Consider the following 15,644-nt stretch of genomic DNA (forward strand, 5'->3'; position numbering starts at 1 on the left):
TTCTACAAGAGTATGCAAAGCTGTCATCGAGGCAAAGGGTGGCTACTTTGAAGAAAATATATTTTGATTTGTTTAACACTTCTTTAATTACTACATGATTCCATATGTGTTATTTCATAGTTTTCTACAATGTATACAATAGTAAAAATAAAGAAAAACCCTTAAACGAGTAGGTGTGTCCAAACTTTTGACTGGTCCTGTGCATGAATGTACGCCCCACAAAATGTATGTTTGATGAGAACTATTTAGTCATTGTGTTCACTGTCTGTCTGTCTGTCTGTCTGTCTGTCTGTCTGTCTGTCTGTCTGTCTGTCTGTCTGTCTCTGTCTCTCTGTCTCCCTCTCTCTCTCTACCTCCATCCCTGTTTCTCTCCCCAGTGATGAACAGATTCCGGGGGCTCTGCTGGGCAAGAAGGACTTCTGGAGGAAGATGTTCAAGTCACAGAGTGCTGCCAGCGACACCAGCAGCCTATCAGAGCAGGACACGTCGGAGTGCACCACCGCCCACTCGGGCACCACCACGGACCGACGCACCCGCTCACGCTCCCGACGCATCTCCCTGCGCAAGAAGCTCAAGCTGCCCATCGGTAGGTGGCAGTGCCCCTCACAGTACCACAGCGCCACCCTGTGTCCATCTATAGAAATTATCATTCATTCTAGTGATGTCATCCTCTAAGGGTCATGACGGGGCTGATGGGAATTTTTTCCGGTAAACTAAACCAAATGTCAACAAAACAAAATACGCTAGACAGGGTGGGATGTTTTTGTCGATAAAATGAATTATGCGAGAAGTGTCGGTGGAAACGCTATTATGCGCAAATATTGATATAATAACCATAATATTGAAGTAAACTTGGAGTCACACGATGACATGTGTGACATCCTCCCACGACGACTAGTTGGGAAGCAAGCAGTTTATTAGGTTACAGATGAAATAAGTTATGATGAACTTCACAGGGTGGTGAATGTGCACTGTGATGAGCTTGATGCTCCTTTCCACTAAATATCCAGAGTCTTATTTTGGTGACATGATCATCAACGTCTTTTGACAATTAAAAATAATCTTGCTCTTTTGTTCATAATAATCTCATCATGTAGGCTATTTGTGTGCACGTGTGCCAATACAATAGTGGGCTCATATAACGCAATACTTTTTGTGAAAACCATCAGTAGATTTGAAAATGCGATGGAAACTCATTTAACTTGTATTTTTTATTCGGTACACAAGAATGACGAAGCGAAAACAGGTTTTTGGAAATGTTTGTACATTTATTAAAACTTAAAACCTTAAATACTTATTTACATAAGTATTCAGACCCTTTGCTCTGAGACTCGAAATTGAGCTCAGTTGAATCCTGTTTCCATTGATCATCCTTCAGATGAAGTCTCTGTGGTAAAGTCCACATGTGGTAATTACAATTGATTGGACATGATTTGGAAAGGCACACACCTGTCTATATAACATGGTTGACAGTGTATGTCAGAGCAAAAACCAAGCCATGAGGTCGAAGGAATTGTCCGAAGAGCACCGAGACAGGATTGTTTCGAGGCATAGATCTGGTTAAGGGTACCAAAACATTTCTATAGCATTGAAGGTCCCCAAGAACACAGTGGCCTCCATCAATCTTAAATGGAAGTTGTTTGGAACCACCAAGAGCTCCAGAGTTCCTCTGTGGAGATGGGAGAACCTTCCAGAAGGACAACCATCTCTGCAGCACTCCACCAATCATGACTTTATGGTAGAGTGGCCAGACGGAAGCCACTCCTCAGTAAAAGGCACATGACAGCCCACTTGGAGTTTGCCAAAGGCACCTAAAGGACTCTCAGAACATGAGAAACAAGATTCTCAAACAAGATTCTCAAAGCGAGATGCCTGGAGGAAACTAGGCACCTCTCATCACCTGGCCAATACCATCCCTACGGTGAAGCATAGTGGTGGCAGCATCAAGCTGTGGGGATGTTTTTCAGGGACTGGGAGACTATTCAGAATCAAGGGAAAGATGAACGGAGCAAATTACAGAAAGATCCTTGATGAAAACTTGCTCCAGAGTGCAAATTCCAACAGGACAACGACCCTAAGCACACAGCAAAGACAACGCAAGAGTGGCTTGGGACAAGTCTCTGAATGTCCTTGAGTGGCCCAGCCAGAGCCTGGACTTAAACCCGATCAAGCATCTCTGAAGAGCCCTGAAAACAGCTGTGCAGCGATGCTCCCCTTCCAACCTGACAGAGCTTGAGAGAATCTGCAGAGAAGAATGAGAGAAACTCCCGAAATACAGGTGTGCCAAGCTTGTACATCATACTTAAGACTCAAGGCTGTATAGCTGCTAAATGTGCTTCAACAAAGTATTGAGTAAAGGGTCTGGAAAGTTATAGACTGTTTTCTCTGCTGCCGCATGGCAAGCAGTACCGGAGCACCAAGTTTAGGACCAAAAGGCTCCTCAACAGCTTCTAAACCCAAGCTATAAGACTGCTGAACAATTAATAAAATTGCCACCGGACTATATACATTGACCCCCTCCCTTTTGTACATCGCTGCTACTCGTTGTTTATTATCTATGCATAGTCACTTCACCCCTACAGTGGCTTGCGAAAGTATTCACCCCTCTCGGCATTTTTCCTATTTTGTTGCCCTGGAATTAAAATAGATTTTGGGGGGGTTTGTATCATTTGATTTACACAACATGCCTACCACTTTGAAGATGCTAAATATTTTTTATTGTGAAACAGTAAATAAGACAAAAAAACTGAACTTGAGCGTGCATAAATATTCATCCCCCCAAGGTCAATACTTTGTAGAGCACCTTTTGCAGCAATTACAGCTGCAAGTCTCTTGGGGGTATGTCTCTATAAGCTTGGCACATCTAGCCACTGGGATTTTTGCCCATTCTTCAAGGCAAAACTGCTCCAGCTCCTTCAAGTTGGATGGGTTCCGCTGGTGTACAGCACTCTTTAAGTCATACCACAGATTCTCAATTGGATTGAGGTCTGGGCTTTGACTAGACCATTTCAAGACATTTAAATGTTTCCCCTTAAACCACTTGAGTGTTGCTTTAGCAGTATGTTTAAGGTCATTGTCCTGCTGGAAGGTGAACCTCTGTCCCAGTCTCAACTCTCTGGAAGACTGAAACAGGTTCCCCTCAAGAATGTCCCTGTATTTAGCATCATCCATGATTCCTTCAATTCTGACCAGTTTCCCAGTCCCTGCCAATGAAAAACATCTCCACATCATGATGCTGCCACCACCGTGCTTCACTGTGGGGATGGTATTCACGGGGTGATGAGAGTTGTTGGGTATGCGCCAGACATAGCGTTTTCCTTGATGGCCAGAAGGCTGACCAGAGTACCTTCTACCATCTGTTTGGGTAGTCTCCCACATGCCTTTTGGCGAACACCAAACATATGTTTGCTTATTTTTTTCTTTAAGTAATGGCTTTTTTCTGGCCACTCTTCTGTAAAGCCCAGCTCTGTGGAGTGCATGGCTTAAAGTTGTCTTATGGACAGATCCTCCAATAGGTGCATGTTACAAAAAAAGTTTGATTTGATTTAAATACTTATGTAAATGCACTGTATCTGATGGGAAATCGGGCATATTGGACCAATTGTTTGAATGCAGATTTTTGAATATTCGCATGAAAATCTGTCGCCAATTGGATAGAAACCTAACTACTGACACAATGTATGATTAATTGAAAATACAACTTTGTCACTGGATCATTAGTGTCGTGATGAACTCGTAGCTGCATCTCTCTAACTTTGTGTTACTAAGTACAGGATTTGCGTGTAGGCAAATGTCATGTTTCTGTATGCTAACTTCATGCTTCGGTAGGCTAACGTCATGTTTCTGTAGGCTAATGTCATGTTTCTGTAGGCTAACATGTTTCTGTATTCTGTAGGCTAATGTCATGTTTCTGTAGGCTAACGTCATGTTTCTGTAGGCTAACATCATGTCTCTGTAGGCTAACATGTTTCTGTATTCTAACGTCATGTTTCTGTAGTCTAACGTCATGTTTCTGTAGGCTAACGTCATGTTTCTGTAGGCTAACGTCATGTTTCTGTAGTCTAACATCATGTTTCTGTAGGCTAACATCATGTTTCTGTAGTCTAACGTCATGTTTCTGTAGGCTAACATGTTTCTGTAGTGTAACATCATGTTTCTGTAGTCTAACATCATGTCTCGGTAGGCTAACATCATGTTTCTGTAGTCTAACATCATGTTTCTGTAGTCTAATGTCATGTTTCTGTAGGCTAACATCATGTTTCTGTAGTCTAACGTCATGTTTCTGTAGTCTAACGTCATGTTTCTGTAGGCTAACGTCATGTTTCTGTAGTCTAACGTCATGTTTCTGTAGGCTAACATCATGTTTCTGTAGGCTAACATGTTTCTGTAGTCTAACATCATGTCTCTGTAGGCTAACATCATGTTTCTGTAGGCTAACATCATGTTTCTGTAGGCTAACATCATGTTTCTGTAGGCTAACATCATGTTTCTGTAGGCTAACATCATGTTTCTGTAGGCTAACATGTTTCTGTAGGCTAACATCATGTTTCTGTAGGCTAACATCATGTTTCTGTAGGCTAACATCATGTTTCTGTAGGCTAACATGTTTCTGTAGGCTAACATCATGTTTCTGTAGGCTAACATCATGTTTCTGTAGGCTAACATCATGTTTCTGTAGGCTAACGTGTTTCTGTAGGCTAACGTGTTTCTGTAGTCTAACGTCATGTTTCTGTAGTCTAACATCATGTTTCTGTAGGCTAACGTCATGTTTCTGTAGTCTAACATCATGTTTCTGTAGGCTAACATCATGTTTCTGTATTCTAACGTCATGTTTCTGTAGGCTAACGTCATGTTTCTGTAGGCTAACCTAACGTCATGTTTCTGTAGGCTAACGTCATGTTTCTGTAGGCTAACGTCATGTTTCTGTAGGCTAACATCATGTTTCTGTAGTCTAACATCATGTTTCTGTAGTCTAACGTCATGTTTCTGTAGGCTAACGTCATGTTTCTGTAGGCTAACGTCATGTTTCTGTAGGCTAACATCATGTTTCTGTAGTCTAACGTCATGTTTCTGTAGTCTAACGTCATGTTTCTGTAGGCTAACATCATGTTTCTGTAGGCTAACATCATGTTTCTGTAGGCTAACGTCATGTTTCTGTAGGCTAACATCATGTTTCTGTAGTCTAACATCATGTTTCTGTAGGCTAACATCATGTTTCTGTAGGCTAACATCATGTTTCTGTAGGCTAACATCATGTTTCTGTAGGCTAACATCATGTTTCTGTAGTCTAACATCATGTTTCTGTAGGCTAACATCATGTTTCTGTAGGCTAACATCATGTTTCTGTAGGCTAACGTCATGTTTCTGTAGTCTAACGTCATGTTTCTGTAGTCTAACGTCATGTTTCTGTAGGCTAACATCATGTTTCTGTAGGCTAACATCATGTTTCTGTAGGCTAACATCATGTTTCTGTAGGCTAACATCATGTTTCTGTAGGCTAACATCATGTTTCTGTAGTCTAACGTCATGTTTCTGTAGGCTAACATCATGTTTCTGTAGGCTAACATCATGTTTCTGTAGGCTAACGTCATGTTTCTGTAGGCTAACATCATGTTTCTGTAGTCTAACATCATGTTTCTGTAGTCTAACGTCATGTTTCTGTAGTCTAACGTCATGTTTCTGTAGGCTAACATCATGTTTCTGTAGGCTAACATCATGTTTCTGTAGGCTAACGTCATGTTTCTGTAGGCTAACATCATGTTTCTGTAGTCTAACATCATGTTTCTGTAGTCTAACATCATGTTTCTGTAGTCTAACATCATGTTTCTGTAGTCTAACATCATGTTTCTGTAGGCTAACATCATGTTTCTGTAGTCTAACATCATGTTTCTGTAGTCTAACGTCATGTTTCTGTAGGCTAACATCATGTTTCTGTAGGCTAACATCATGTTTCTGTAGTCTAACATCATGTTTCTGTAGTCTAACATCATGTTTCTGTAGTCTAACGTCATGTTTCTGTAGTGTAACATCATGTTTCTGTAGTCTAACATCATGTTTCTGTAGTCTAACATCATGTTTCTGTAGGCTAACATCATGTTTATGTAGGCTAACATCATGTTTCTGTAGTCTAACATCATGTTTCTGTAGGCTAACATCATGTTTCTGTAGGCTAACATCATGTTTCTGTAGTCTAACATCATGTTTCTGTAGTCTAACGTCATGTTTTGTTGTATGGGTGATGAGTAGACAATTCACTTAATCTCTTTATGGTCTTCTTTTGTATTCCTTTTGTCCCTAGCATGCCGTGGGACTGTTCGCCTTCCAATTACCGTCTCTGTCTTACGTATGTGTGTGTGTGTGTGTGTGTATGCTTCACAGACGCTCTTGGTTTGTTTGTTGTGTACAACTGCTCCTATGTGCCTTGTTCTATGACCAAGTGTTTTATGCTATTCTGTCTGCATTTGTGTGGATTATAACTTTTATTTGTGTTTATGCTTCTCTGTGTGTGTGTGTATTCAGTATATCTTCTGCCAGTATGTGTATGTCTCGATGTATAAGTGTGATGTTTACCCCCTCTGCACTCCTCCCTCCCTCCATCCATCCCTCCATTACTCTGACCTGGGTGGGGTGGGGTGTGTTTGCAGGTAACTGGCTTAAGCGGTCATCTCTGTCTGGGCTGACCGACGGGGTGGAGGACTTGTTGGACATCAGCTCTGTGGACCGACTCTCCTTCATCCGCCAGAGCTCCAAGGTCAGGGGTCACCTACTGACCACAAGTGGTCGTGTCTCTCACAACTGTCTACTTCACTGTTCTCCGACCCTGTTCCTGGAGAGCTACCATCCTGTAGGGTTTCGCTCCAACCCCAGTTGTAACTAACCTGATTCAGCTTATCAACCAGCTAACTATTAGAATCAGGTGCATTGGATTACAGTTGGAGCTAAAACCTACATGATGGTAGCTCTCCGGGAACAGGGTTGGAGAGCCCTGGTCTTACAGCCATGGGCTGATGTATAACCTTTTCTCACGACTGAGCTGAGCACACCATGTCCTCTTGTATTGTTACCTGGGCATTTTGATCATTTCTAAGGGATAGACAAGAAAATCTATTTAAATGACAAAATGACTAGTTAGATGGTTTGTGTTTCTTTTGTTTACAACTTGTTATTTCTGTTTCTATATTTAATTATCTTTTTAATGCTACATATTTGTTGTTCTACTGCCGGTGGTGTGGACAGTCTTTTCTCTCTCCACCACCCCTGCCTGTAGGTGAAGTTCACCAGCAACGTGAAGCTGTCAGAGGGCGGCGGGGGAGCGGGGGGCGTGGAGTACGGCCGGGACGAGGAGGAGAATTTCTTCAAGCGGCTCGGTAAATGGCGGTCTGGCAGGCGGAACCCATCCAAGCTTCACCACACAGAAGAGAAAGATGGTAGACCCCCGGGGTGTCCCCTATCACCCCCCCGCCCGCTCGCCCCCTCACCCCGCCCGCCTCTCTGTGTGTATGTGCCTGACTGTCCTGTTCCGTCCGTAATCTGTCTATGGTCTGTCCGTTGGCCTGTCCTGTGCGTCCAGTGATCTGTACACTCTCTGCCGCCATCTTTCATGCTAGTGGTGTTTGTATGTATTTGTCGACCACTGCCTGTGCAAGCCCCTGGCAGATTGAGGGGGAGACCCCTAGCCCTATACATGATGCCCTAGACTCATATATGATGCCCTAGACTCATACATGATGCCCTAGACTCATACATGATGCCCTAGACTCATACATGATACGCTAGACTGATACATGATGCCCTAGACTCATACACGATGCCCTAGACTGATACATGATACCCTAGACTCATACATGATGCCCTAGACTCATATATGATGCCCTAGACTCATACATGATACGCTAGACTGATACATGATGCCCTAGACTCATACACGATGCCCTAGACTCATACATGATGCCCTAGACTCATACATGATGCCCTAGACTCATACATGATGCCCTAGACTCATACATGATACGCTAGACTGATACATGATGCCCTAGACTCATACACGATGCCCTAGACTGATACATGATGCCCTAGACTCATACATGATGCCCTAGACTCATAAATGATGCGCTAGGCTCATACATGATGCCCTAGACTCATACATGATGCCCTAGACTCATACATGATACCCTAGACTGATACATGATGCCCTAGACTCATACACGATGCCCTAGACTGATACATGATGCCCTAGACTCATACATGATGCCCTAGACTCATAAATGATGCGCTAGGCTCATACATGATGCCCTAGACTTATACATGATGCCCTAGACTCATACATGATACCCTAGACTGTTACATGATGCCCTAGACTCATATATGATGCCCTAGACTCATACATGATGCCCTAGACTCATACATGATACCCTAGACTGATACATGATGCCCTAGACTCATACATGATGCCCTAGACTCATACATGATACCCTAACATCTCCAGAAGTTATAGTAACCATCAGCCTTTTAAGCAAATGCCCATCTTTTAGCTCACTGGACAGTTCCTTGTCACCTCTGCCCAGTGCCCACACCGACAGGCCCTTATTATACCCCATTGGGTGTTTTTCTGTCCCCGGGGTCTGTTCCATCCCTGTTTAATGGCAGCCATGTTGAACTCTTCTCCTGGCCAGAAGAAGCTCCATGGTCCTTCTGCTAGCATGGCACAATCTAGCCACATACGGACACCTCCAATGTCCCCATGGATATGAGAGACAGGTAGAGGGACCGGGAGAAGGAGGGAGAGAGGAACCAGACCGGTAGAGAGACCGGGAGAAGGAGGGAGAGAGGGACAAGACAGGTAGAGAGACAGGGAGAAGGAGGGAGAGAGGGACAAGACAGGTAGAGGGACCGGGAGAAGGAGGGAGAGAGGGACAAGACAGGTAGAGAGACCGGGAGAAGGAGGGAGAGAGGGACAAGACAGGTAGAGAGACAGAGAGAAGGAGGGAGAGAGGGACCAGACAGGTAGAGGGACCGGGAGAAAGAGGGAGAGACAAGACAGGTAGAGAGACCGGGAGAAGGAGGGAGAGACAAGACAGGTAGTGGGACCGGGAGAAGGAGGGAGAGAGAGACAAGACAGGTAGAGGGACCGGGAGAAGGAGGGAGAGACAAGACAGGTAGAGGGACCGGGAGAAGGAGGGAGAGAGGGACAAGACAGGTAGAGAGACCGGGAGAAGGAGGGAGAGAGGGACAAGACAGGTAGAGGGACCAGGAGAAGGAAGGAGAGAGGGACAAGACAGGTAGAGAGACAGGGAGAGAGCGACAAGACAGGTAGAGGGACAAGACAGGGAAGAGGAGAGGGGGACAAGACAGGGAAGAGGAGAGAGGGACAAGACAGGTAGAGGGACCGGGAGAAAGAGGGAGAGACAAGACAGGTAGAGAGACCGGGAGAAGGAGGGAGAGACAAGACAGGTAGAGAGACCGGGAGAAGGAGGGAGAGACAAGACAGGTAGTGGGACCGGGAGAAGGAGGGAGAGAGAGACAAGACAGGTAGAGGGACCGGGAGAAGGAGGGAGAGACAAGACAGGTAGAGGGACCGGGAGAAGGAGGGAGAGAGGGACAAGACAGGTAGAGAGACCGGGAGAAGGAGGGAGAGAGGGACAAGACAGGTAGAGGGACCGGGAGAAGGAAGGAGAGAGGGACAAGACAGGTAGAGAGACAGGGAGAGAGGGACAAAACAGGTAGAGGGACAAGACAGGGAAGAGGAGAGGGGACAAGACAGGGAAGAGGAGAGAGGGACAAGACAGGTAGAGGGACAAGACAGGGAAGAGGAGAGGGGGATAGACGAGGCGTAGATAGTGAGACTCCAAACACAATATGTGGGGCACATGGTGCTGTAACTGTCTTGTCTTTGTTGAACCACTTATCCCATTATGGACAGAAACCCACAAAGTCAAGAAATATTACCATGAAGAGTTACAACAAAGTCATCATATTTGTTGAATGTTGCACATTTCCTTGCTTAATGACCGTGTGTCCATCTTTCTCTCCAGCTTCGTTTGTTAAGTGGCTCGATGGTGCTTTTCGTTCAATGGATTCAGACATGACCTAATCATGCTATGTTCTATAGTCTATTCTCTTGTTCTTTTGTGTGATCATGTTGCTATATGGGTGTGTCATTCATGCCAGCACTCGCAAAGATAATGCCCAGAGCCCTGAGTTTTTCCTGGTTAGAACAGATGGTCAGAAAAACCTCCAGGCTCTAGTTATGCTGTAGAATAGAGGTCCAGGCCCCAGATGGCCCTAGTCTGCTCTACTCACCTCTTTTCTTTCTGTTACTGCTGTTTCTCTCTCTGTCTCTCTGTTCTCCCCCACCACTTCCTCCCTCCCCCTTCCTCTTGCTCTCTCTCTCTTCTCCTATCCTCCTATCCCTCCCTCCTCCTTCCCCTTTTCCTCCGCTCCCTCCTCCCTCTCTCTGTATCTATCGCTGTTCTCCCCATCACTTCCTCCCTCCCCCTTCCTCTTGCTCTCTCTCTCTTCTCCTCCTATCCTCATATCCCTCCCCTCTCCCTCTCCCCTCCTCTCTTTCTCTCATCTACCTTTCCCCATCCTTCCCATACCTCATCTCCCCTCCCCCTCTCTCTCCCGCTCCCTTCCTCCTCCACCAGGGCCCCAGGGGTTCCAGGAGCGCCTGGCGGCCAGCCAGGAGGCCATGAAGAACAAGAACGTGGTGAACCTGACCGCCATCCGCCAGGGCATGAAACGCTTCCAGTTCCTGTTGAACTGCTGCGAGCCAGGCACCATCCCTGACGCATCCATCCTGGCTGCTGCGCTCGACCTGGTCAGTTATACAGTAGTCTCAGGCTGGAGTTAAATCAAGCCGGTTATGTGAATGTTTACACATTGTCTTTGTTTAATTCAGTTTTTTTCAATCCTGTCCTCTGGATTCCCCAGACTTTCCACATATTTCATCTGTTCCAATACTAGCACATCTTATTCAATGAATCAATGATCAATCAACTGCTGTATACTCCTGTGAGGGGAGTCTACCAGGTAGTAATAAGCCTTTTTTACTAGACTCAACCGTTCTGGAATGTTATTTGACAGAGGGAAAAATGTGTAAATATTGCAATATGGGATTGATTGAAATAAGCTTTCAGTGATCTGACAGGACATTATTGTACTTCCTGGTATCCGACAGGAAGCTCCCGTGGTTGCCAGAGCCTCCCTGTTCCTGGAGTGCGCCCGCTTCGTCCACCGTTGTAACCGTGGCAACTGGCCCGAGTGGATGAAGGGTCACCACGTGAACATCACCAAGCGGGGTCTGTCTCGGGGGCGCTCGCCCGTGGTGGGAAACAAGAGGAACCAGAAGCTCCAGTGGAATGCAGCCAAGCACTTCTGTCAATGGGGAGATGTGAGTGACTCTCTGATGGGATGAGCAACTATCAAATGATTCTACTGACCGAGATTGTGTATGAAGAGGGGCGCTAATAGTGTGTGTGTGTGTGCCTATCTCTGGCCTTCCTCTCCCAGGCCATTGGTACGCGTCTCAGTGAGCTGTGCCACTCAGACAGCGAGAGTCCTGCCAACATCCTGGGTTTTATCTACGACGAGGAGACCAAGCGAAGATTGAGAAAGGAGGACGAGGAGGAGGACTACTTAGACGACAGTAAGCCATAGAAAAGGAAAATGTCACCTAAAAGGGAAATATGGTTCACGGAAGAATCTTGTTAATCTGTATTTTTAGTAAACTATCCCTTTAAATTAGCATAATACGCAAATCCCTATAGAAACATGTCATTTTAAGCTAGAGATATGTGTTTTTGTCCACTCACTTCCACATCTGCCGAGAAAGCTGACAGAGATAGAGTGTTGTTCGTCAGACCATGAGGCATTCCGAAAATTGGTCTTCTCGCAAAATCGTCTATAGCGTCCAAACGGGTTGGAAAGACGAGACTCTCACGAACAAGATGGTGTTCTCAGTTTTGCTCTATGACCCCCACAAGCTGCTTTGGACTCGTCTGAAGTCGGTAGAGCCGATCTGCCATCTTCTGTCTGTAGCATCCCAACAGGGTGGTCTACACACTATGACCCCCACAAGCTGCGTTGGACTCGTCTGAAGTCGGTATAGCCGATCTGCCATCTTCTGTCTGTAGAATCCCAACAGCTTGGTCTACACACTATGGCCCCTCTGTGGAAATGATACGAACACGGCAGTTGTTTTGCTCTAGGACGACACTGCCCTCACTAGACTTGTCTGAAGGTCCCCTGATACCAGTTGAAGATATTAATGGAGGTATAGTGTATGTGGAGACTGTTTAGTGCCAAAACAATGTTCAGATATAGGACAGACACTTCAGAACCAGCTTCCTTTTGATATTTTGGGGGGACTATCTGTTGTTCCATGTAGTGAATCTGTTATTCAATGCTTTTGTATGGGCTAATAGCAGTAAGGCCAAGTAAAAATGTTCAAATAATCAAATAATTGTTTTATATATATTTTTTATACTTCAAAGGGTCTTAGATCCTTGGTATGACCTTCTAAAAACAATTCCATATTGCTTAGTAGAACCCCCCCCCTCTTCGACTCTTATGGGTTAAGCCAAATTTTGACCCAGAATATCCGTCCCCAGATACAGTCAACCCAACAAAATGCGGCTGTCCTTTCGCTCTCAAGATGGCCGCCTGCCAGTTACTGCTGGAGATCACCACGTTCCTCAGAGAGACATTCCCCTGCCTCCCCCGGCCACGCACAGAGCCCCAAGTGGTCAGTAGGAGAACTTCACTTACTTGACACTTACTCACTACTCTAATGCAATCATATCCCGATAAATCAATTGGTGTGTGTGTGTGTGTTCGCGCATATTTGTGTGTCTGTCTGTTCGCATATGTCTGTTCATGTGTGTGTGTGTTCATGTGTGCGTGTGTGTGTCTGTCCGTGTGTGTATGTCTGCGTTGTGTGTGTCTGTAGGATTTGGAGAGCTGTCGATTGAGGCTGGACCCTGAGCTGAGTCACCACCGTTATGAGAGGAAGATCAGCTTTGCCGGTATCCTAGACGACGAGGACGGCCACGACTCTTTGAACAGCAGCAGCCACACACTCAAGTCTGACACGGCCTACGACGACAAGAAGGCCCAGGAGCCTCTGGGTAATTGAGTTCTGCTTAGTTGGCCGTGTCATAAGGGCCCCTGTCAGATGAACATCTCTCAAAACTGAAACTTTTCAGGAAATTGAAAAAACGGCCATATTTTCTCATTAAGAAACATTTAATTATAAAACTTCAAAAGCTTTAAAGAATATGTTTTTGCTTATAGTAAAAAAAAATGTTGGGTGTGGGTCTTTTTTTTGGAGGGGGAAACAGCAAACTTCCTGCAACAAAAATGTGTTTTATAATGCTATTCTACATATTTTGTCATGAGGTTATGAGAAATCTGTGAGCTAATTTCCTGCAATTCTGCACATTTTGTTATCATATGCTATCTGGGGGGCCCACAACCTCCCCCAAACCCCCCAAAATGGGTTGTGTGCCCCATGGAGGTGGGTGGCCCCAGGGCACATGCCCTACGTGTCTGTTCGGTAATCCGGCCCTGTATGTGTGTGCCTTGTGTAAAGTGTTACCAAGATGTTTTAAACCCAGTGTATGGGAAGTATGGGACTTCATAAACCCAGTGTATGGGAAGTATGGGACTTCATAAACCCAGTGTATGGGAAGTATAGGACTTCATAAACCCAGTGTGTGGGAAGTATGGGACTTCATAAACCCAGTGTATGGGAAGTATAGGACTTCATAAACCCAGTGTATGGGAAGTATGGGACTTCATAAACCCAGTGTGTGGGAAGTATAGGACTTCATAAACCCAGTGTATGGGAAGTATAGGACTTCATAAACCCAGTGTATGGGAAGTATAGGACTTCATAAACCCAGTGTATGGGAAGTATAGGACTTCATAAACCCAGTGTATGGGAAGTATAGGACTTCATAAACCCAGTGTGTGGGAAGTATAGGACTTCATAAACCCAGTGTATGGGAAGTATGGGACTTCATAAACCCAGTGTATAGGACTTCATAAACCCAGTGTATGGGAAGTATGGGACTTCATAAACCCAGTGTATGGGAAGTATAGGACTTCATAAACCCAGTGTATGGGATGTATAGGACTTCATAAACCCAGTTTATGGGAAGTATAGGACTTCATAAACCCAGTGTATGGGAAGTATAGGACTTTATAAACCCAGTGTGTGGGAAGTATAGGACTTCATAAACCCAGTGTATGGGAAGTATGGGACTTCATAAACCCAGTGTATGGGACTTCATAAACCCAGTGTGTGGGAAGTATAGGACTTCATAAACCCAGTGTATGGGAAGTATGGGACTTCATAAACCCAGTGTATAGGACTTCATAAACCCAGTGTGTGGGAAGTATAGGACTTCATAAACCCAGTGTATATGACTTCATAAACCCAGTGTATGGGAAGTATGGGACTTCATAAACCCAGTGTATGGGAGGTATAGGACTTCATAAACCCAGTGTATAGGACTTCATAAACCCAGTGTGTGGGAAGTATGGGACTTCATAAACCCAGTGTATGGGAAGTATAGGACTTCATAAACCCAGTGTATGGGAAGTATGGGACTTCATAAACCCAGTGTATGAGAAGTATAGGACTTCATAAACCCAGTGTATAGGACTTCATAAACCCAGTGTGTGGGAAGTATGGGACTTCATAAACCCAGTGTATGGGAAGTATAGGACTTCATAAACCCAGTGTATGGGAAGTATGGGACTTCATAAACCCAGTGTATGAGAAGTATAGGACTTCATAAACCCAGTGTGTGGGAAGTATAGGACTTCATAAACCCAGTGTATGGGAAGTATGGGACTTCATAAACCCAGTGTATAGGACTTCATAAACCCAGTGTATGGGAAGTATGGGACTTCATAAACCCAGTGTATGGGAAGTATAGGACTTCATAAACCCAGTGTATGGGAAGTATAGGACTTTATAAACCCAGTGTGTGGGAAGTATAGGACTTCATAAACCCAGTGTATGGGAAGTATGGGACTTCATAAACCCAGTGTATGGGACTTCATAAACCCAGTGTGTGGGAAGTATAGGACTTCATAAACCCAGTGTATGGGAAGTATGGGACTTCATAAACCCAGTGTATAGGACTTCATAAACCCAGTGTGTGGGAAGTATAGGACTTCATAAACCCAGTGTATATGACTTCATAAACCCAGTGTATGGGAAGTATGGGACTTCATAAACCCAGTGTATGGGAGGTATAGGACTTCATAAACCCAGTGTATGGGAAGTATGGGACTTCATAAACCCAGTGTATGAGAAGTATAGGACTTCATAAACCCAGTGTATAGGACTTCATAAACCCAGTGTGTGGGAAGTATGGGACTTCATAAACCCAGTGTATGGGAAGTATAGGACTTCATAAACCCAGTGTATGGGAAGTATGGGACTTCATAAACCCAGTGTATGAGAAGTATAGGACTTCATAAACCCAGTGTGTGGGAAGTATAGGACTTCATAAACCCAGTGTATGGGAAGTATAGGACTTCATAAACCCAGTGTGTGGGAAGTATAGGACTTCATAACCCCAGTGTATGGGAAGTATAGGACTTCATAAACCCAGTGTATGGGAAGTATG

General features: G+C 44.8%; 1 protein-coding gene across 1 annotated transcript in view; it reads left to right on the forward strand.

Annotated features, from left to right (window-relative positions):
- Positions 1 to 15,644, forward strand: part of LOC115116037 (protein unc-80 homolog) — a 125,787-nt gene that overhangs the window by 38,692 nt on the left and 71,451 nt on the right. The window contains 8 exon segments of the mRNA XM_065020602.1: positions 378 to 586; positions 6,645 to 6,751; positions 7,268 to 7,427; positions 10,647 to 10,819; positions 11,180 to 11,392; positions 11,512 to 11,647; positions 12,612 to 12,745; positions 12,950 to 13,127. Coding sequence (XP_064876674.1) covers positions 378 to 586; positions 6,645 to 6,751; positions 7,268 to 7,427; positions 10,647 to 10,819; positions 11,180 to 11,392; positions 11,512 to 11,647; positions 12,612 to 12,745; positions 12,950 to 13,127 — 1,310 coding nt within the window.

Source organism: Oncorhynchus nerka, linkage group LG2 (assembly GCF_034236695.1).
Source record: "Oncorhynchus nerka isolate Pitt River linkage group LG2, Oner_Uvic_2.0, whole genome shotgun sequence".
NCBI lineage: Eukaryota > Metazoa > Chordata > Actinopteri > Salmoniformes > Salmonidae > Oncorhynchus > Oncorhynchus nerka.